The sequence below is a fragment of the Fundulus heteroclitus genome, unplaced genomic scaffold (genome assembly GCF_011125445.2).
Source record: "Fundulus heteroclitus isolate FHET01 unplaced genomic scaffold, MU-UCD_Fhet_4.1 scaffold_106, whole genome shotgun sequence".
NCBI lineage: Eukaryota > Metazoa > Chordata > Actinopteri > Cyprinodontiformes > Fundulidae > Fundulus > Fundulus heteroclitus.
In genome coordinates, this window is record NW_023396519.1 from 814127 (window position 1) to 835298 (window position 21172).

At 39.8% G+C, this 21172-nt stretch overlaps 2 protein-coding genes across 4 annotated transcripts in view; both read left to right on the plus strand.

The window, feature by feature from the left end:
- The window catches only part of unc5b (unc-5 netrin receptor B), a 106985-nt gene extending 102361 nt beyond the window's left edge, over positions 1–4624 (plus strand). For all 3 annotated transcript variants that reach the window (XM_012859203.3, XM_021314706.2, XM_036128635.1), the window contains one exon: positions 857–4624. In XM_012859203.3, coding sequence (XP_012714657.2) covers positions 857–1022 — 166 coding nt within the window. In that variant the 3' untranslated portion in view covers positions 1023–4624. The remainder of the gene's footprint in view (positions 1–856) is intronic.
- Positions 4625–9989: 5365 nt separating this feature from the next.
- LOC105923319 (equilibrative nucleoside transporter 3) lies at positions 9990–20922 on the plus strand. The gene is made up of 6 exons (XM_012859222.3): positions 9990–10141; positions 13652–14011; positions 15122–15204; positions 15851–16077; positions 19304–19466; positions 19927–20922. Exons 2-6 carry the CDS (start codon positions 13709–13711, stop codon positions 20540–20542), a joined length of 1392 nt encoding a protein of 463 aa, XP_012714676.2. The 5' UTR covers positions 9990–10141; positions 13652–13708; the 3' UTR covers positions 20543–20922.
- Positions 20923–21172: the final 250 nt, after the last annotated feature.

The window sequence follows — 21172 nt, forward strand, 5'->3', positions numbered from 1 at the left end:
CCAGAGGTTTGAACAAATATAACAATAATAAATGAAAATAAATAATAGCAAGAATTTGGCAAGTTTTGTTTTTTCCTGCGTCGCTCTTATCAGCGTCACGGGTTAGCTTCGGTGTGAGTGGTTGAAATAGCACGTCGATAAAGATGACAGACAAGTGGCTTATCCAATCATATGCAAGGATTTTTGATAAGGCCCAGCCTTCAATAAAGGCAATTCCTATGGATCTGTTCCAGATGTATGAGTGGAGCTAGGCGGAGCGAAATTCATTTGGCTAGGGTCAGGTTACGTTTCACCAGCAGTTTTAAGAGGAAGAGAGGAAAAAAAATGCAGACTTACCCATCATGAAACATTTCTGTAAGTAAAATCCGTTTTATCGGTCAGAGTTTCCGAGAATCTGGGTGTTTATTTGCTGTGGCCCATAATCATTGCGATGTATTGTAGAGGGTAACCTTTGGACTTTATAATTCTTTCACATTGTATTAAGGTGAAAGAAAGAGGAGAGAAAAGAGAGACAATGATACAACATCCTCTGTCTGCTTCTTCACCTGCAAAGAGAGATGTAGAAAGAACACCACAACCAGCCGATAACGTATTACAGACGCAATCAAGTAACGCCTCGATACCATCACTGAAGTATATTCAGTATTAATTAATCTGACATGTATAAAGTGACAGCTGAAGATAGTAATAGGGCTTTTCTGTATGGAAGTGAGTCTGTAAGCACCTGTAGGTGTTTGTGAGATTTATCCATGAGATTTTGGATTTTGGATGAGGACAAACAGAGATTCCCCCTGTTAGTGGTGTTATTCTTGTCACAGTCAGAAACGAAGCGTGTCCTCTGCTCTGTCTCACACAGGTATCTGAACTACTTCGCCACAAAGCCCAGCCCCACAGGTGTGCTGCTGGACTTATGGGAAGCGTGTCACCAAGGTGACGCGGACCTGGTCTCTCTGGCGACAGCGCTGGAGGAGATGGGTAAAAGCGAAGTGCTGGTCGTCATGACAACAGATGGGGATTGCTGATTGGCCGAGTAACAGAAGATCAAGCAAGACATTTTTATGACTTTTGTTTCGGGTTTTTTTTTTTTTTTTTCTTCTTCTTCTTTTTTTTTTCTTTTTTGTCCACCACAGTGATGAAAACGAGAACCCTTGCCTATGAATATGCACACGCCGGCACGGATCGTTTCATCAGCAGAGCGTTTTGGTTGTACTGTCCACTCTTCTGCTGACTCCTGACCAGCCATTGTAGCTAACGTCTCAACCAGAACCCGTCCCCGTGTGTGCCGTCCGACTGCCGGCCTGATTCAGCTTCAGTTCTCCAATACGCAATATTGGATCTGCAGAATGGAGCGCTACCAAGTTGGAGAAATGCTGCAAAGTCCGTCAAGATTGTGACGGAAACGTGTTATTGAGTGCTGAAAAAATTACTTTATTCGTACATATTTAATAACAGTGTTTTAAATTAAACTACAGAAATCAATTTAGTCAACACACTCTTAATTGATAACGTGGGGATATTTCAGTAGCAGCATGGAAGTGCATGATTTAATGATTTAACGCCATTTCATCTCATGGCGCAGGCTTTTGTTTTCTTCATTCTCCTTCAGAGTGGGACGTGAATGACAGGCCGCACCAACCTGCCTGCAGCCGCACACACACACACACACACACACACGCACGCACACACGCACACACACACACGGACAAAGCGGTCGTTTATCGGCTCGCAAACATGCAGGCGAGGGATTCCCGTCTTGCGGACGGATAAGTATCAGATCCTGGAGGTTTCGGTCATATCGCTTCTGGCTGAAAGGGAGGGGGGGAAAAAACAGGTCTGCCTCTTCTTAATGGAGGGAGATTAAATTGCAGAGTTTGTTTCAGGATTGGCAGATAACTAGACGGACTCTTTTTATTGTACCAACAAATGCCTCAAAGCCTTGGCGTATCGCTCCGACTCACAGGGGTGTTTCTCTTTCATGTCTCTCTCCCGCATTCCTCCATCGCTTTGCTGCGCTCCCTGTCCGCTGAGAATAAACTGCATCATCCCTTAAAAGTTTCCTTTGGGGAACGCTCTTTAATTTATTATCCATATTTGTGGATTCCATTTGTTTTCTTTTCTTTTCTTTTTTTTCATTGTTATTAACAGAGTTATCATATAGGACCTGTTTTACCGTTTGTGCTTCTTTAGGTTACCGAGCTGCTTTTGAATTAATATTTGGTTTTCATCCTAAAGCGAAGTGCACAGATTATGGCTGCTGTTAAGGGGAAAAAAAAATCCACTTACTCTTAATTTAGTGAAACTGTTGAAAATGTACAATTGCCTTGCAAAAGCACTCACAGCCGTTGAACCATTTCACATTTTTCCCCGCCGTAAACTTGGGAAGTGATTTTATATGAGAGACAGATCAACACAAAATAGTTGATAGTTGTGAAGCGCAAAGGAAAATGATGCGTGGTTTTCGAGAGTTAAAACAGATAAAAATGTGTAAAAGTGTGCTGTGGATATGTGCTCAGCCCTTTTTATTCTGATTCCCCTCAATGAAATCCCATCCTTGAAATTAACGAGAGAGGCAGCTAATGTGCCCATGGTAACTCTGGAGGATGTGCACAGACCTAGTGCTCAGGTGGAAGAAGCTGTTCACAGGTTATCTAGCAGTTTTGAGACTCCAGAAATATTTTCCTTATGGGAGAAGACCAATGAGAAAGACATTTTTTAAAAAGAAAACTATTAGAAATTCCATTTAAGATGTGCAACAAGCTTTGTAGGGCCCTTGGCACATACAAACATACGGTCAGACATGCAAAAGTCCATATGTTTCACCATCTTGATGGTGAAACATGGCGGTGGTGGTGGCAGCATCATTTTATGGGGAATGTTTCCTTTAGCCTGAGCAGGAATCTGGTCAGAGTTGATTGGATGTTGGATCTGTTAGAAGCTGCAGGAAAATTGAGACTGGGGTGGCGCTTCCCCTTTCTGCAGGACAATCCTTAACGAAACGCCAGAGCTAGAATCAAACGGTTTAGGTTAAAAGTGCAGACCCAGAACAGAAGAAGGAACAAAAATGTCCACAGATGCCACTTATTTGATCCGGCTGGGCTTTAACCATTTGGAAAAGCAGAACGGGCAGGTATTCTACTCTGTAGATGTGCAGAGTTGGTCGAGACATAACCCCAAAGGTTTGCAGCTGTAGATCCACCACACTTTTCAGATTTTTTTTTTTTTTTTTTTTTTTTGTAAAAGCCTTTGAAAACCATCATTTTTGTTGTACTTCACAATAATAGCTATAAAACACAATTTCCAATGAAAGGCATTCAAGTTTCTTACATGACAATATTTGGAAAAGTTCAAGGTGGAAGAATACTTTTGCAAGGCATCATAATATATAGGCCCCAGGGCTTTGCTGTGTCTGAAAAGAGACGATTATAGAATAAATTAGCCTTACCTGAAATCAATTTGGCACCAAGGGACCATATATGTTAATTTACCGCAACACAAGCTTAATTATGTCTTGTAAGTCATTCTATCCTCCTTTATCTCACACTGATGGCTTATTGACGATCCTTCTCCGAAGCTGCCTGCTCTGTGGTTAGGCTCCTCGAGCTATTTGTATTATCATTATCGATCTATCAGTTATTGCAAGATGAGAAAGTTGAATTTTTATCCTCCACAGATTTAGGTTTTCCTTTCTGTTTTGTGTCTCGCAAGAAACGGAAAGCAAGTGTTTATGGTTTTAAAACGACAGAAACCAAAACAGCGACCAGTATCCCTCCTCTTCAGCTGTGAGTCATGCAACTGTTTTACGTGAATGAACTAAGCGTGCTTGAGTAAATGGGTTTTGTGGGGGCAGATTGATGTTCACACGCAAGCAGAAGAAAAATGTATACGTTACTTGGAGCTGTCATTTCTCTCTGTAAGTGCTATGCAAGTACAAAAGAAAAGTGAAGCGTTTTTTGGACTTCTTTGTTTTCCTCCAAGAGTATTTCTATTTTTACAGATCAGAACATTCACAGGGTTTCGGATGTTTTGTACCCTAAAGTGGTCTAACAGTGGTTTAGTTTCTTTTTCTTTCTTTTTCGTTTGTATTTAAGGTTAATTTTTATTTTATTTTTTTGGAAATGCTAATAAATTCTCCATCTGGACTGGAAGAGTTGGATTCATCACCTAACCGGGGATGCCATAAATGACAAAATAAAATTAAAAAACACAGAGTGGTGCACCGGGCTCAGGACTAGCCGTGGCTTACGCGGTGAGGTCCCTGCAGGTCTTTGCCATGAAGAAACACCAGAACGCACCGCGGGGCGTTTCTCCTTTCTCCAGTCCCGTTGCAGAAACCTCCTCGCTGAGGACTATACAGTGTTTTTCGCCTGCAGATCTCTCGGCGTCTGCTGGGTCGTCGGCCATGCTCGCTGGGTTATTAAAGCTGAACACGACTGGTTGGCTCGCGCGAAGGAGATAAACTCTGCCTTTGTTCAAATATCCAGACATTTTTACAGAAAATCTAAATGGGTTCAGTGGCATTATTTTGTCTCTGTAAAGTACCAATTGTAAATACCTGTTTAGCCTTCTTACTTGTAACTAAATATAATTTTTATGCAATAAATTATATTTCTTAGTTTAACATGAATATGTGTTTTGTCCTCTTTTACCTCCATCAAAAGCTTGTTATTGTATAATCAAATAACGCATTAGAAAGAAATGCTGTTGAATGCTCCTCAAATGGTTCTGTTGGACAGAATTGCCCCTAAATGGCATCTGTTTCGTCAATTACGCCTCATTTTAATGGAAAATGTGAAGCAGCTCAACCTGCACCACTTTGCTTCACACCTCGCCGAGAAATTCCCTTTAGGTCCATTTAGCTTCGAAGGCTTTTATCAGGCAAGCCGACAGGCCCTCACATTAACAGGTCTCGGAGACACTAATAGTGCCCTTCAAGGACTGATTCGGGCGTTTACACCAAGGGTTCTAACCTCGGTCCTTTTTATGACTGGAGCCTGCATGGAGAATTGTCAAATTAAGCTGTTTAGTCGGAAATAAATATCCAGGTGAGTCACCGTTACTGATTGTGCACCATAGCGTGGCGGCCAAGCCTCCCAACACTTTGCACCTGTGGAATTAATTAATGCACTGCTTATTGAGAGGTGACTTGACATCCATTGCTCGAGTGATGCGAAGCTTTGATAACGTCTGAAACGCAGCCTTCATTCTTTACACAACAACCCATTTATGCAGCATATGGAGTTACAAACCGGCTGCATGTACAAGGCTGCGAAAAAGTATTTTCCCCTTAAAGAAGAAATCTTTAATAATAATAATAATAATAATAATAATTTAACTTTATTGATCTCACAAAGGAGAAATTCACTGCATCTTAACCCATAACCCTTGGGAAGCAGTGGGCTGCCACTGTGCGGCGCCTGGGGAGCAATCTGGGGTTAAGGGTCTTGCTCAGGGACCCAGAGTGCCGTGACTGGGGATCGAACCGGGTACTTGCATCCCTCTCTGAGTGCAAGCGCGCTCTAACCACTCCGCTTTTTTTGTGTTTTTTTTTATGTTTCAGATCATCAACCCGAGTAAACTCAAAAAGCAGTGTTGAAATGATGATTTAAATTATGATGGGGAAAAAAAGATATCCAAACCAACCTGGCCCTTTGTGAAAACGTAATGGCAGTCTAAACCTAATAACTGGTTGTCACAACAACTGCCATCAAGTGTTTGTGAAGACTGACAGTTTTTTTTTGGTTTTTTTTGTTTTTTTACTTCGCTGTGGAGGAATTTTGGCTCGTTTCTCTCTCCAAAATTGTTTGAATTCAGCCACATTGAGGTTTTTTTTAAGAATGAATGGCTTATTAAAAGTTATGCCACTGCATCTGAACTACATTCACATCCAGACTTTAACTCGACCACTGCAGAAGCATGTTTTTTTTAATTATTATTATTTAGACGTTCATTGATCGACGTGCTGGTGTGCTCTGGGTCGTCGGCCTGGTGCACAACCCAAGTGCGCCTGCGTTTAAGGTCACAAAACAATGGCCGACATCCAGGATTTATCTCGTAGTAACACCTCATAAAAAGTCCCTCTTTTGTCTTTGTAGGTCCACGGAATATTTTCCCCGAAGTTTTGGTGATCATTGGCAGTGATTTTGGCCCTGGAATGCTAGAATATTTAGAATATCACTGATCACAAATGAGCTTTAAGAAATTCAAAGAGTTAAAATAACTTAAATGAATCACAGAAATAATACAAAACATGAGAATCCAAAGACAGAAATCATACCAAACATTAAAAAAACAAAAGCAACCTTTATTATCATTGCAGCCAAAATAATAAAAGGATTACCACAGTTAGATGTAATAACGTTATTAATAATTTTTATTGTACTTTTAACACACGGACTTATGCAACACAGTTCAAATAATCACCTCTACATTTGTTTGTTTGTTTTCATTTTTCATTCTTTTTATCCATGGTAATGTAATCATATTAAGTATGGCTGTCACAACCCATGAAAACAATAAATACAATGACAACAACACATTGCATGCAAAAAGGAATAGGAGTAGGAAGAAGAACAGTTCTTATTAACTTCTACCTCTTTTGTATTTCAAAAACGAAAACATAAATCAGACAGCATTGCTTATACACTTGAGAACAAAAAGGAAACAGACAAAAAATTTACATTTCAGATGCAATATATCTATATACAGACAGACATTATATATATATATATATATATATATATATATATATATATATATATATATATATATATATATATATATATATATATGTACATACATACATGTATCTATACACACATCTACACACACATAAATACACATACATGTATTTTCTGTTTTATATTATTATCTTAAATATTTTCACTTTCCTTTTCATACAATTTGAAGATTTGTACTAAGAACTTAAATTCCAATACCCTCTGAATACTAATGCCATTTAAATTCAAGTTAATATTTCATAATTCATAATAAAACATACATTTTGTTTTACTTAAATTCAATGAGTTTATTTTGGATAAATCATTTTTGTAGATGCACCATTTCTTGCTCAATAGTTTTACCTAGTTTTTCTTAGTTACTACCAGACAAAAGAATGTGTATCATCTGCGAAGAGAACAAAACTCAATATCTTTGATGCATCATAGAGGTCATTTACATATAAAATAAAAAGTTTAAGTCCAAGTACAGAGCCTTGAGGAACTCCACATGAAATTGCACTTAATTTAGATTCCTGTCCCACATATTCAACATATTGTTGAATAACCCAGTTTAATGCTAAACCTCTTATTCTGTATATTTGTAATTTTGCTGTCAACATGCTGTGATCAAGTGTATAAAAAGCCTTTTTGAAGTCGATAAAAACTCCACCGGTATGGTTTGTGTTTTGAAATTCTGTAACGTCTCCTGTAATTTTCATTAATACCAAAGCTGTTGAACGAGTGCTTCTAAAAACCAAACTGATTGTCATTTAGTAAAGAATGTTTTTCTATAAAATTATCCAATCTTTTGACAAAAGTCTTTTCCAAGATTTTTCAAAATTAAGAGAGCAAAGATATAGGCCTGTAATTGCTAAGTTTGTGTTTAGCAGTAGCTGTCAAGTTAATGTGCTTTTTGCACATAATATCAAACGTTTTGCTGTTCTGCTCCTTATAGAGTAACACAGAGAGTCTAACAAGCTGATACCAGCTGGTTAATTAGTCAGGCTATCTGCTCAGGCCCCCACCAACCCATACTTTCGAGTTAGACACTGCAATATTAATTTGAGTATTTTTTTTATCTTACATCAGTCAATATTTAGTGTTGGGGCTCAGATTTCATTCCTTGCAAAGAGTTATTTGACACCTCTGGTTCTCCCTGATGTTGACAATAGGGGGGTCAAATTTAACAGCTGGAAGTTTGATCGGCTCACTGTTTTTTTTTTGTTTGTTTGTTTTTTTTGTTCTTTTTTTGATGGTGACAGATGTTGTTTCATGTGTCACCAAAAAGAAAATATTCTGCAGAGTGTTTTTTCCAGCAGTAAAATGGTCCATCTCGTGTCTCATGTGTCTGAGAAGAGAACATCCAGCTTGTTTCTTCCAACAGGAGCAGAATGACAGGATAGACTGTCCTACAGCGCCATCTTCTGGCCAATATAGCCTGGTGGAAGCCACATATATATTTTACCATCTATATATGATGAAATATTTAACACATTAATATTAACAGCTTCGCTTTCATTTTTCAATTACAGTTTTCTGTAAAAAAAATGCTCATACCATGAGTGAACTGCTAAAGCCAAAATCCTGTATAATTTTTCAAATCAAAAATAGTGTCACTGCTAAACATGGTGGTAGATTATGGCTTTCAGCTAATAAAAAGAAAACAATAAAAATCAATTTCTCAGAATTTTTGAAGATTACATCAGACAAATAATAAAGGTATTCCCACTGCAATAATGTCCACCTGCTGAAAATGACATTATGTTGCATGAATCACTGCATCAATGCGGCGTGGCATGGAGATGATCAGCCTGTGGCTCTGCTGAGGTTTAATGAAGCCCAGGTTGCTTTGATAGAGGCATTTAAGCTCATCAGCTTTGTTGGGTCTGGTGTTTCTCCTCCTTCTCTTTTCAATACTCAGACCAGAGAGACCTGAGAGATTGGACTAGTTTGCTGACTAATCCACCACATGAGGCCTTAAAAGCAGGTGTTGATACAGTTGGCAGCGTGGCCAGGTGGTTTTGTTGGAAAATAAACCAGCATCTCCATGAAGCTTGTCAGCAGAAGAAAGCAGGACGTGCTGTAAAATTTCTTGGTGCTCTGCTGTCCTGACTTTAGATTTGATAAACCGGTTACTTGACCACCCAAATCACCACTGACTGTGGAAACTTCACACTGTAACTTGTGCCTCTTCACTCCTTCTCCAGACTATGGCGCCTTCATTTCCACATGAAAGGAGGAATTTCCTTTCATTAGAAAAAAAATGACTTTGTATAATGGAGTATCAGTCCAGTCAATTTTCTACTTTGCCCAGGAAAGACACTTTCTTGACATTTCCTCTGCTTCAGGGGTGGCATAACGCGGTTCTGGACACGTTTTTGCAAGATGGACTTTGAAGCAATGACTCCAGCTGCCGAACCCACTATTGTGACCGACTCACTATCCTCCCAGAGAATATGCTTTGGTTCAACAATGTGTGTTGATAACAAGCTTTCAGTAGATGTAACTACACTCAATTCGAGAAAACTGTAGTAATTTAAAATAGAAATGAAATGCTATTGTAACTCATATCACAGCGGTTTCTTTAAAGAGTTGTTATGGATGCTGATGGCTGCAGGCAGGAAGGATCTCCTGTAGCAACCTGTCTTACATCAGATCTGTGGAAACCACTTGCTGAAGACACTCTGTTGTTGTTGTTGTATGACAGTCTGGTGGAGAGGATGCTCAGAGTTGTCTGTAATGTCCTTCATTTTATGAGGAATCAGCTCCAGAGATTCTGCAGGAGTCCCCGGAGCTGAGCCGGTCATCTTTATTGGTATGTTGAGCTTTTTTTAAGTCTCTGGTTCAGAACTTACTTCTTCTCCCATGATGGGAATATGATCAGAATGCTTGAAATTAAATATACCACTCTCTGTGTTAGAACTCTATATGATATACTCTTCAAATTGACTTGCGGAATTAAATAAACTTTTCGAATAGATGCTGATGCAGTGAGGCGCTCATGTGGAGTGTGTGGTCAAATCGTGCTTTTATTATGAAAAGCTGTAAAAGTTGAACCTCCTGCGTTGTGACCTGTCAAAGTAACACTGAAGATGTCTCTTTCTTTCTTTTAATGTACGCATATGAGATATTAAGTAGTTCATATTTACAAATAAATGTAGGCCATTCTATTGTTTTTTATTGTTATTATAGTTTTTTTTATTGTTATATAGTATAGTTCGTTTGATTTGTTTTTTTACCCATGTCTTAAAACCGGAAGTGCTGTTGTTTACTGCAGCTGGCGACACACGCCAGCTCGCAGATCGGGAAGAGAATAAAGTCAGCTGACCGGGGAGACGGGCGTGCTGTCAAATGAAGTTTTGGTGGTCGGAAAACACCTTCAGGGAAACAGAAAAGCCGAAAGCCTCGGAGTCTTTAGGGATGAGGTACGTTTGCTGATACATTTTCTTTCTTCTCTGTCTTTGTTTTGCTGCCGAGAGCAACGTTTAGCAAACGCTCGCGTTAGCTAGCCAAGGGTCCGTTCTTCGTACGTCGCTAACTCAGTTAGCTGGATTTGATTGTTGACGATTTGACATGATCTTGCATCGTTTGGTTCTTCGAAACTCATCTTGGACTTGCGCTTTAGCGCAGCGCGACAGTGTAAATTGTAGAGAGATTTTTCTTGGTGGCTGTTATAAACAGACAAGCACATCATTTAACAATGTTTTTTTTATAGAGGAAAAGGTGGTGTTAGAGCCATAAATAGAAAATATTTAAGTTATTTGTATGATGGTTTGCTTTTTATTTTTTATCATATTCAGTAACAAGATTTGTTCAGACCATTTTGTTGTGAAGTTTAGTTTTACTTTGAAAGGCTTGCTTCCTGTCGAGCCGTATTTTGTATTAGAAAAAACTATGGATGGACTATCTAGATACTGAGCAATACAGTTTTACCGTGTAAACTGTGGATGACTTGGAAAAGGAAGAACTTCTTTTTTTATAGATAGAGAATTTTTTTTTTTGTTAAAATTCCCAGTTTGCACGTGTCCTTTACTTCCAGTGTCTAAGGAATGACACTGAAATTTGGATCTCTTGACGTAACAAGTGCCTCTTTAAAATAAAGTATAATAATTAAAGGCTACCATTTTGTAGAATATTCTTGTATTTCACTTGTACTTGTTCCCATGTTCTAGTGGGTCCCGTGGAGGCTCTGACATAAAAGAACAAAGTAAATATGAGATTATTAAAATGCAAAAATTCATACTGTAGAAAGTGATAGAAACATCTACCATGGACAGTATTTACACATTAATTTGTCTGCTGCTTTTTGCCAGCCCTCTCTCCTGGCTTTAGCAGACTTTGAGGTGTTTTAATTAATGACTCAAATTCTGCATAACCTTCCATTAAAAGCTCTTGTTCTGCTGGGAGAAAAACTGTGGGCGTTCTTTGGCCATGCTGAACAGCCAAAACAACTACTATCGATACATTTCCCCTTTTAAACAAACGCATGAACGCGCAGTTATCTCAGATAACTCAATCCCGTCATACTAATCAAAAACAACAGGTGTGAAATCATCTGTGATGTGTCATTTGATCTCGGATGTTTTAAGCAACGTACGAAGAACGGGCCCCTGGTACGTAGCCTTTACTGTTTACCTTTTTTTGTTTGTTTGTCACACCAAACTAATTAAAGCTATTTAAAGCCCAACAGATAAAAAAAAAACATTAAGAAGTAATAGCAGCCCGCAGTGCCATATTCTTATTTAAAGACATATAGTGGTACAGTCTGCTGTTTGAGTAATAGTAGGGTTTAGCGTCATGTGAATATTACTTCCCTTTTTGGTATGTTGCTAAATCAGCTTTTATGTTTGCCTAAGAATAGTCAGAGTGATGGCCTGCTTCTCTGTTAAATGCGTGTGTTTTGGTGTGATGAGATTAGGCGCTCCTGTTTGAAGCGGCAGGGATGAGTCAAACGATCACATGCCTTTTAAAAAGCACGGGATGTGGGGAAACATGCTTTGTGTGATGGAGGAGTCGGCTCTGATTGAATTGGCAGGTCCTTGGGTTACTTATTAGAGAGAGAGAGGTGCACACATGCTGATCTAATAAAGGTGATCAAACTGAATGGTGAAGGTGGTGCCAGTGTAGCAACAACCACAACAGGACAAATGTCTAGGTCACACATGTCAAACCCGAGGCCCGCGGGCCGAGTCCGGCCCGTCAAGGCAATTTATCCGGCCCTCAAGAACCAAAAAAAGGCATATCATGTCATAAAGTAGAGACTTATGTAATTTTAAATTGTATAAAGTGGCTGAAACTGTGCCTCCTGTAGCGAATGTAAAAAAAAATGTTTACTGTGTAGTTACAGCGTCCTGCTACAAGATGTCAGTTTTCCCACAACACATTAAAACAACCCAGAAATGTCCAAATAGAGGAAAAAGTGATGCAGAATGATGAGAGTTTAAAGTGTAATCGCCCCAATATCAACTTTTTTTTGCAGAAAAACTGTATAAAATTGGACTTACTGGTGCTACTTTGATGTTACTGTGCATTTATTTAAATTTCTATATGAACTGGAATGAAATTATGAAATCAAAAGTATCATCTATACACGAGCAATCAGCCCTTTTAATGACTTCATGATGCCAAAGTGGCCCCAATCTAGAAATTAGTCTGACAGACCTTCTCTAAGTTGTTCTGACTTCAAGATGTTGGATCTCTGCTGACGCCACACATCCTGCGCACAAACCGTTCAGGTTCATGCTATAGAGGGATGATTGCTTAAAATCAGTATCCACGGAAACGGTTTCCACTCCGATGAACACCTCACAGCCTGAGCAAACAGCTACTGCTCTCGCAACTTCCCGTTTTCTTTTCTTTACACTAAAACACACACACAAGATAACTAAAAACACGCGGTTTATACGTGTATGCCTAATATCTGCACCAATACCAAAACCCGACTGTGCAGTCGTGGCCAAATAAGATGATTCTGATCAGTCCTGCAAAACGCTCTGAGACGACAATTGTTGTGAATCGGCGCTGCATAAATAAACTGAGTTGAATTAGAATTAAAAACTGGATATCAGACTTTTGTGCTTCTTGAGGTTTTTCCACAATTTGTCACATTAACAACCACCAACTTTGCTGTATTTTTATACATGTGATAAACCCACATGCGGTTGAGCGACGTTGTATATTATTGTGAAATGGAACCAAAAACATGCCTTCAGCCCCTCTTAATATGTTCGTTGTAGCAGCGTTTGCTGCAATTACAGCTACACATATCTTATAAGTACGTCTCTACGATTCCATTAACATCTAAAGACTCCGCATCAAAAAAGACTGAACGCTTTGTCCATTCCGGTTTGCAAAATAGCCCAGGCTCCTTCAGACTGGATCAGGAATACCTGGAAACATCAGTTTTGCCTCAGTTTGTCTGTCTGTCTCGTTCGTCAGTCTTCATGATGCTGTTTGTTTTAACTAATGTTCCTTAATAAACCTCTGAGGACTGAGATTAAATTACACACAGCCAGGCTCTGCTTACTCCTCTAAATGGAAAGGGTTATGTTGGATTAAATTTAGAGGTATTAGAGTCAACGGAGCTGAATATGAATACTTGGCATACTTTATGGATTTTTATTTCTGGGGAAAAAAGGCGAAAACCCAGTGATATTGTCTTTCCTCTTCACAATTACGTCCTACTTTGCGTTGGTCTGTCATAACATCCCAATAAAATACACTGAAGCTTGTGTATTTTTGTGGAAAAGTTCAAGGGGTGTGAATATGAGATTTTAATACGATATAATATGAAGCTACAATATGAGGAAATGGTTTAATAAGATTTGTAAAGTGACTTTTCAAATTAAAACCCCATTTTTATTACAGTAACATCCTCTGAATAACTTGTATTTCTCATTGTCCACTTAAGCAACACTTTCTACATCTATCCACAGCCTTTTCATCCCTTCCTTATCTTCACCCTCCGATTGCCCCGGACCCCGCCTGTGAAAATGGACCGCACAGGGTCTGTGCAGCCCAGCGTCAACTCCTCCTATCGTCCGCCTTCGTACGACGACCAAAGCCTGACCGAGGATGAGGAGGGTGACGACACCTCAGCCCTTCTTCCCAAAGCGTCCTCGGCGCCTCTGGCTGTGCGCTACAGTCCAGAGGACTCGTACAATCTGGTGTACCTCATCTTCTTCCTGATGGGCATCGGCTCCCTGCTGCCCTGGAACTTCTTCATCACGGCGAAGCACTACTGGGTCTACAAGCTTAGCAACAGCAGCGACCTCAGCGGGCGATCCGATCTCAGTGTGAGTAGCAGGGTGAAGAAGCTAAATGTGTTCGATTTCATCTGTGTCTGGAAAGTTATGCGTTTCTAAAGATGCCCCTGCTTCTGACATGGTAGTATGAAAATCAGGTGACAGATGATTAGAAAAGTCTCTTTTCAGATTTCACAGAAATCCCCTTTTTAGATGTGAAAGGCAATAACACATTATAATGAGAAAGTGGTGGATGATGTTTTGTTGTCTTTAAAGGAGCGATAAGAATAAAATGTACTGTGCGATTAACTAAAATCATTCTAACTTGTCACCCAGGATGGAAGCAACGTTCCCAAACAACAATCGTCAGTAACACTTTATTTGAAGGGGTGTACATAAGACTGACATTACACTGTCATAAACATGACATAACTCATAACTCATTATGAATGTTTAGGACTGTTGTCATTAATTGTCATTCGGTAAATTATGACACTATTAAAGCAAAGTTGACATTGTTTAACATGTCTTTGTTATGACAAGCCCTTAACTATGACAACCCCAAATCAAGCCCTAAACTTAACCTTGTCTCTGTTAATGTCAAGTTGTCATAACACAGACATTTTAATCAATGTCAACTTTGCTTTAATAGTGTCATAATTTACCGAATGACAATTAATGACAACAGTCTTAAACATTCATAATGAATCATTTATGTTCATAACAGGTGTTATGTCATGTTTATGACTGTGTAATGACAGTCTTATGTAGACCGCTTCAAATAAAGTGTAATCCAATCGTCTCCATGAACAACGTCTTAATCGAGTTTTTCTCCTTTCGAAATTAGAGGCACAGTCCGGAACGACTTCGGTGTTTACTTCCTGGTTCCTGAGCCAATCATATTAGCGTTCCCAGGGTTCCCAAAACAGAGCGCAGCATTGGGTATTTTATGTTGGCAGCAGCCTGCTAACATGGAAGCCAGTGAGGGAATCGGACCAGAAATTGAACAGAATACAACATTATAGACCTGTCCTGTGGAAGTAAAACTCAGCGGGGTTTCACTCCAGCTTGTGTACGTGTTGTTTGTCTATTACTTATTCCTCCTTTTAACTTGTTCCCCTCAATCCCTAAAGAATAATGTATTTTCTCTCTTTTTCAAAGGACTACTTTGAAAGCTACCTTTCCATTGCCTCAACCGTACCGTCAGTGGTGTGCCTGATTCTCAACTACTTTCTTGTTAACAAGTTAGTAAAACTACACGCACATGAACACAGTTTAACACGCAGGTCACAGTACATATTTATTTTATTTTATAGGGAGTTTATAAGGTGGGCAAACACAAAATCCACAGAATTGTAAACTTGAATTAACATTATAAATATACTTTTTTTACACTGAATACCATACATGGGGTAAAAACGTATTAGAGATAGAATTAGATCTAAGACTGGGCTGGAGGTGCAGCTTCCAGCAGAATAACAAACCTAGACATGCTGCCAAAGCTACAAATGAGGGGTTTAAGTGAAAGCATAATCATGTGTTGGAATGGCCTAGTCAAAGACCAGCTCTAAATCCAATTAGGAGTCTGTCAACATTTTAAAAAGTGCAGATGCTGTTTCTCCAGTCCCACTTAGTTTGAGCTGTTACGGCATGTCTGTCTCTAGATATTTAAATCTAGTACAGAAAGGAGTCCCAGCTGTCTGCAGCAAAAGGTGCTTTTCACACCTTTCCTATTTTGATTTATTTTTCAATCCAGCAAAACTTCTCATTGGTCTGTCACATTAAAATTCTCATCACGTACATTAGAAGTCTGTGGTTGCAATGTGAAGAAGGTGCGCTCCTCTTGTTTCATCTCAGTAGCAACGTTTCCTTTCTGCGATCGTTCAACAGGTTGTCTCCAAAGGTCCGAATCCTCTCGTCTCTTGTTGTGATGCTGTTTGTGTTCCTGCTGACCACCGTGCTGGTGAAGGTGGACGTCTCAGAACACAGGATGGAGTTCTTCGGCGGCACACTCGCCTGTGTTGCTGTCATCAGCGGCGCCTCCAACGTCTTCTGTGGCAGCGTCTTCGGGATCAGTGGCTATTTTCCCATGAGGATCTCTCAAGCTCTTATATCAGGTTGGTTTGCTTATGCTGTCGGTGTAACGTCTGCAGCAGGCGTTTCTAACGCCGGTGCTCAAGAACTCCTGCAGTGCAATTTTCAGATGCAAACCCGTACCAACACCACTAAAAGAAATGACTCTGCAGAACTTGGCATGGCATGCTGAGGAGGTAATTCAGAACATTTGATGTTGGCATTTTGAAGCAAGGACACATCTAAAAGTTACAGGCAAAATTGCTATTGAGAACTGGAGTTAGACACCCCAATTGACAGTTTGCATAACTAAATATCACAATAACTTTTATTTTGCCCTACGGAATTTCTAAGGTCCTAAAAGTGCTGCATTTCAAAAAAATAAATAATTAGCTAAATAAATATATGTGCATCTGGAATAACACATATTCAAGGGGAATATGTGTTTATTTATTTTTTTATTTTTTTTGAGGGACTTCTTTTAGCATCTTGCGGTACGCTTTCAGGGTGAATCTGCTTGAACAGCCTGATTTTGACATGTTGACAGTTGTTTTGAATATTTCACATTCTTTTTGAGATTTATCAAAATCTCTGAAGATAATTTTGGATAATTATCCATCAAATGTACATATAAAAGAAAATTTCCCTTTGCATCTAGCAAGAAAGGAACATAATAATAGGACCTAAAATGCCCCCAGACTCATAAGCTTCTCTAATCCTTCTGAAGACCTCGGACGGCTCTTCCTGCCCCACCATGGAGTTTACGATATTAAATGTCTGCGGGTCAGACTCGGAAAACCTCCCTCAAAGTTAACGAGCAACGATGTTCTCATCAATTACTTCTGATGTGATACGCCTATCTGGGATTTGAGCCGCTTTAGCTGCGAACAAATGTGGAAGCGTCCTAATATGTTACTCGCGTTAAATTGCCTTTTTTCTAAGGTCTTACAGAACATTTCCAAAGATCTTTCCTTCAGTTGTTTTTGTTGTATTTGAATTAATTGAAATGTTGATATTAGATAACCTCATGTTCAAATATGTTAAACACACGAGCTGTTGCAGGGTAGTTTTTTTTTTTTTTTTTTTTTCTTTTCACATGGCGTGAAACATATCATTACATTCACATTTGGGGCATCTTTTATTTTTAATTACCAGGTTAGGTAGCAGATGAGCGTAAACATGTTTGTGCAGCGGCCGGCTGCGTCACCTGAGATGTTTCTCTCCAAAGCTGGAGCCGAACTCTGCTGAATTCATCTGGTTTTATAAAAGTATTATTTGTCACCTCCTTAAATCCACCTAATCAGCATTTTGTAGAACTCATGACACTCTCTACTTGTACACGGCTCTTTTTTTAAGCTTCCTATTTTGTAGAAAAGCCAGTCTTGCAATATTTTGCATGAGGACTTTCTGGAAAATCAAGCAGTCAAGAAACTTCTATTTGCACATCGAAGCTTAGCTGTTATACGGGTATATCTAAAAAGATTTAACTATTGTTAAAAAGTTCAATATTTTTGTCGATCATTTCAGAAAGTGAAACTAAAATATACATTTATCACAGTGAAATATTTCAAGCCTTTATTCCTTGTAATTCTGATAATTATGGCTTACAGAGAATAAAAACACCAAACTGAGTGTCTCAGAAAACGAAGTTATCGTTAAAAGGTGAAATATTGGAAACTCGTGGCGTCACACCCTAATCAGCTAAGTGACTCAAAACCTGCAGGTTTCCGTGCCTCTGATTGGTCTCTCAGTCGGGGGTCAGTAGGCTATAAGATCATTGGGAAGACTGCTGACTCAGCGGATGTCCAAAAGACATTTATCGACACTCTGCATGAGGAGGGTAAGCCATTAAAGGTCGTTGCTGAATAAGCTGGGTGGTCAGCGTTCTCTATCCAGGCATATTAACAGAAGATTGAGTGGAAGGAAGAAGTGTGGTAGGGGAAAGGTGCACCTGCAACAGGGGGATCCGCTGCCTTGACAGGTTTGTCAATCAAAATCTATTCAAGAACTTCACAAGAAGTGGACTGAGGCTGGAGTCACTGCCCCAGGAGCTACTACACACAGACGGCTCCTACACATGGGCTACAAGCATTTCACCTGGGATACAGAGAAAAAGAACTGGACTGTTTCTCTGTAGTCCGAAGTCCTCTTTTCAGATCAAAGTAAAGTCTGCATTTCATTTAGGAATCAAGGTCCCAGAGCCTGGAGGAAGAGCGGAGAGGCGACAAAAGTCCAGTGGGAGGTTTCCTCAGTTATTGATGGTTTGGATGCCTTGTCATCTGCTGGTGTTGGTCCCACTTGGTTTTCTAAAGTCTACGGTCAAAATGTCAGAGTATTCATGCTTCCTTTTAGTAGTGGAAGCAGCCTGGGCTTCCAGGTGGACCTCAGCAGAGCCACAGGCTGATCGCCTCCATGCCACGCCGCACTGATGCAGTAATTCATGCAAAATGAGGCCCAACCAAGTATTGAGCGCATAGAAATTGGACATAATTTTCAAAAGCCTGAAGTTTCTGTTTAAAATATCTTTTATTTTTAATTTTTTTTATTTATTTTTTGTTGATCTCATGTAATATTCTGAATTGCTAAGACTGAATTTTGGGTATGCACTATCTATAAGCCATAATCCTCAAAATTAGAGGAAACCACTCTGTTTGTAATAAATCTATGGGTTTCACTTTCTGAAGTGATTTTAACAATATTCTAATATTTTTAGATGCACCTGTGTGTATATATTAGTGCCTTTTATTGTTTCAAGACTCCTAGCTGTCTTCGTGCAAATGTGATTGTGAATGTTGGCCAGCAGATGTCGCCATGCTCATAACAAAAGTTAGTTCTTGATTTCTTGTTGTACACAACCTTGAAGTCCGTAATAATTTTAAGAATTAAATCTATTCTATACGTGTGAGTTTTCTATAAATTAAGGGCATATTTATTTAAATCTGGTGTATATTTGATAAACTAGTTTTAATTTGATATAATTACAGACACAAAAGTTACCATTTAATAAATTATTTATTGAACTGTGGCACTTTGTGGCACAAATTTTAAATAAAACTGTCACTGTGTCTCATCTAATAAAGTTTTATTGATCATACGCAGCCGTGTAACGGTTGGATTTGATGGATAAGACCAACAATAAAGTTTTTGTTTTAACATATTGACAATGAAAGCTTTAAGTAATGATAGAAAATAGTTATTTTCTATCAATAACTCACTTCTTTTTAGTGTCTTCATGGTACATAAGCTTGATTGTTGTTTTTTTATTGTTAGGTCAGGCCATGGGGGGCACCCTGACTGCATTAGCATCAATAGTGACCTTAAGTCTGGCTCCGGACGTAACCACCAACGCTCTGGCCTACTTCCTGATAGCTGACTTCTTCATCCTGCTCTGCATCATCTGCTATTTGCTTTTGCCTAAGTTTGCATATTCAAGGTAAGAGAAGCTAAATTAACAATGAGTCTCCTCACACACTGATTCTGTTAATTTGACCTTTTTAAACTTTCATGTGCTTTATTTAAAGCATATGTTAAACTCCTGAAGAGACAATAAATGAACCAACAGCTCTCATTTCTGATTTCCGGTTCTGCTGGAGGTTTTTCCTTCCCGTTAATGGGTAGTTTTTCTTTCCACTGTCGCTTCATGCTTGCTCAGTATGAGGGATTGCTGCAAAGCCATGGACAATGCAGACGACTCTCCCTGTAGCTTCTTCAGGAGTGAATGCTGCTTGTCGGGACTTTGAAGCAATCAACTGGTTCCCTTTTATATAGGACATTTTTGACCAATCTGTATAATATGACTGATTTTGACTTTGTAAAGTGCCTCGAGATGACATGTTTCATGAATTGGCGCTATATAAATAAAATTGAAATTGAATTTCTTGTCTTCCTGTTAGACACTACATGCTGCCGTCGAGCTGCGTCAGCGCTGGGACGCTCAGTGAGGACCACGGCGCTGCAGCTGGAGTCCCTCCTCTGCAGCGTATCATTAAGAAGGCCGGGATGCTCGGCGCTTGTGTCTTTTACGTCTTCCTCGTCACGGTCTCGGTATTCCCAGCCGTCTCGTCGGGGATCCAGTCTGTGAACATGGACAGCGGCAGCCCCTTAACAACAACTTACTTTGTACCCCTCACCAGTTTCCTCCTGTATAACGCGGCGGACTTCTGTGGCAGACAGGCTACGGCCTGGGTGCAGATTCCCGGCCCCACCAGTCGCGTCCTGCCTGCTCTGGTGCTGTGTCGCACCGTGCTGGTCCCACTTTTCATGTTCTGTAACTACCAGCCACGGGACCACCTTCATACGGTGCTCTTCTCCAGTGATGTGTACCCTGTGATCTTCAACTGCCTGTTGGGTCTCTCTAACGGATACCTGGGCACGCTGCCTATGATCTATGGACCGAAGGTGGTACCCCGGGAGCAGGCTGAAGCCACGGGCGTGGTCATGTCGTTCTTTCTCACTCTGGGACTGGCTGCTGGGTCTGCGTTTTCTGTACTTATTGTGCACTCTATCTGAACCGATGTCATATAGAGCTTTGTGGTGTGGGGAAAACACTACGGCCTGTGCAATCGAGCTCTTTATTTTCACTGGAGCAGCAGGCGTCGCTCCCTCTATACCTCATCTAGTTTCCACTGATGCCTCAAACCGGCTGTAATTGGTGCTGATTTGAAGGACTGATGCATTATGTGTGTAATTTTACACACTGAACAAAGATTACTCAAGATGAATTAAAGAGATGGAAGCTTGGGGCGCATAACTGGTTGCTAAATGCCTTTTGTTATGAATTTACATAAAATATGCACAATGTAAAATCACATGCTGGCAAGTTTAAATATTTGTTGATGTTGAATGTGTAACATAGGTACCGTTTGGCCAAAGATGAACGGTTCAAGTGGCTTTTGTTTCAGTTTTCTACAACAAACATCTCTCAGTAGTTTGACTTGGGTCCAAAACACTCTGGATCCGATTTGGCATCCGGTCAGACGGAAAATCAAGTCGTATGTTTGTAGAAACTAGAATGTGTTCTAGTGAATGGGGCCGTGCAGACTTCTCGCAATTCCCCCACGACGGCGTCTCCCTCTGTCCAACATAGATGGACCAGAGGGATGTTTCACAAAACCAAGATAGAGGGTTAAACCGGGATTT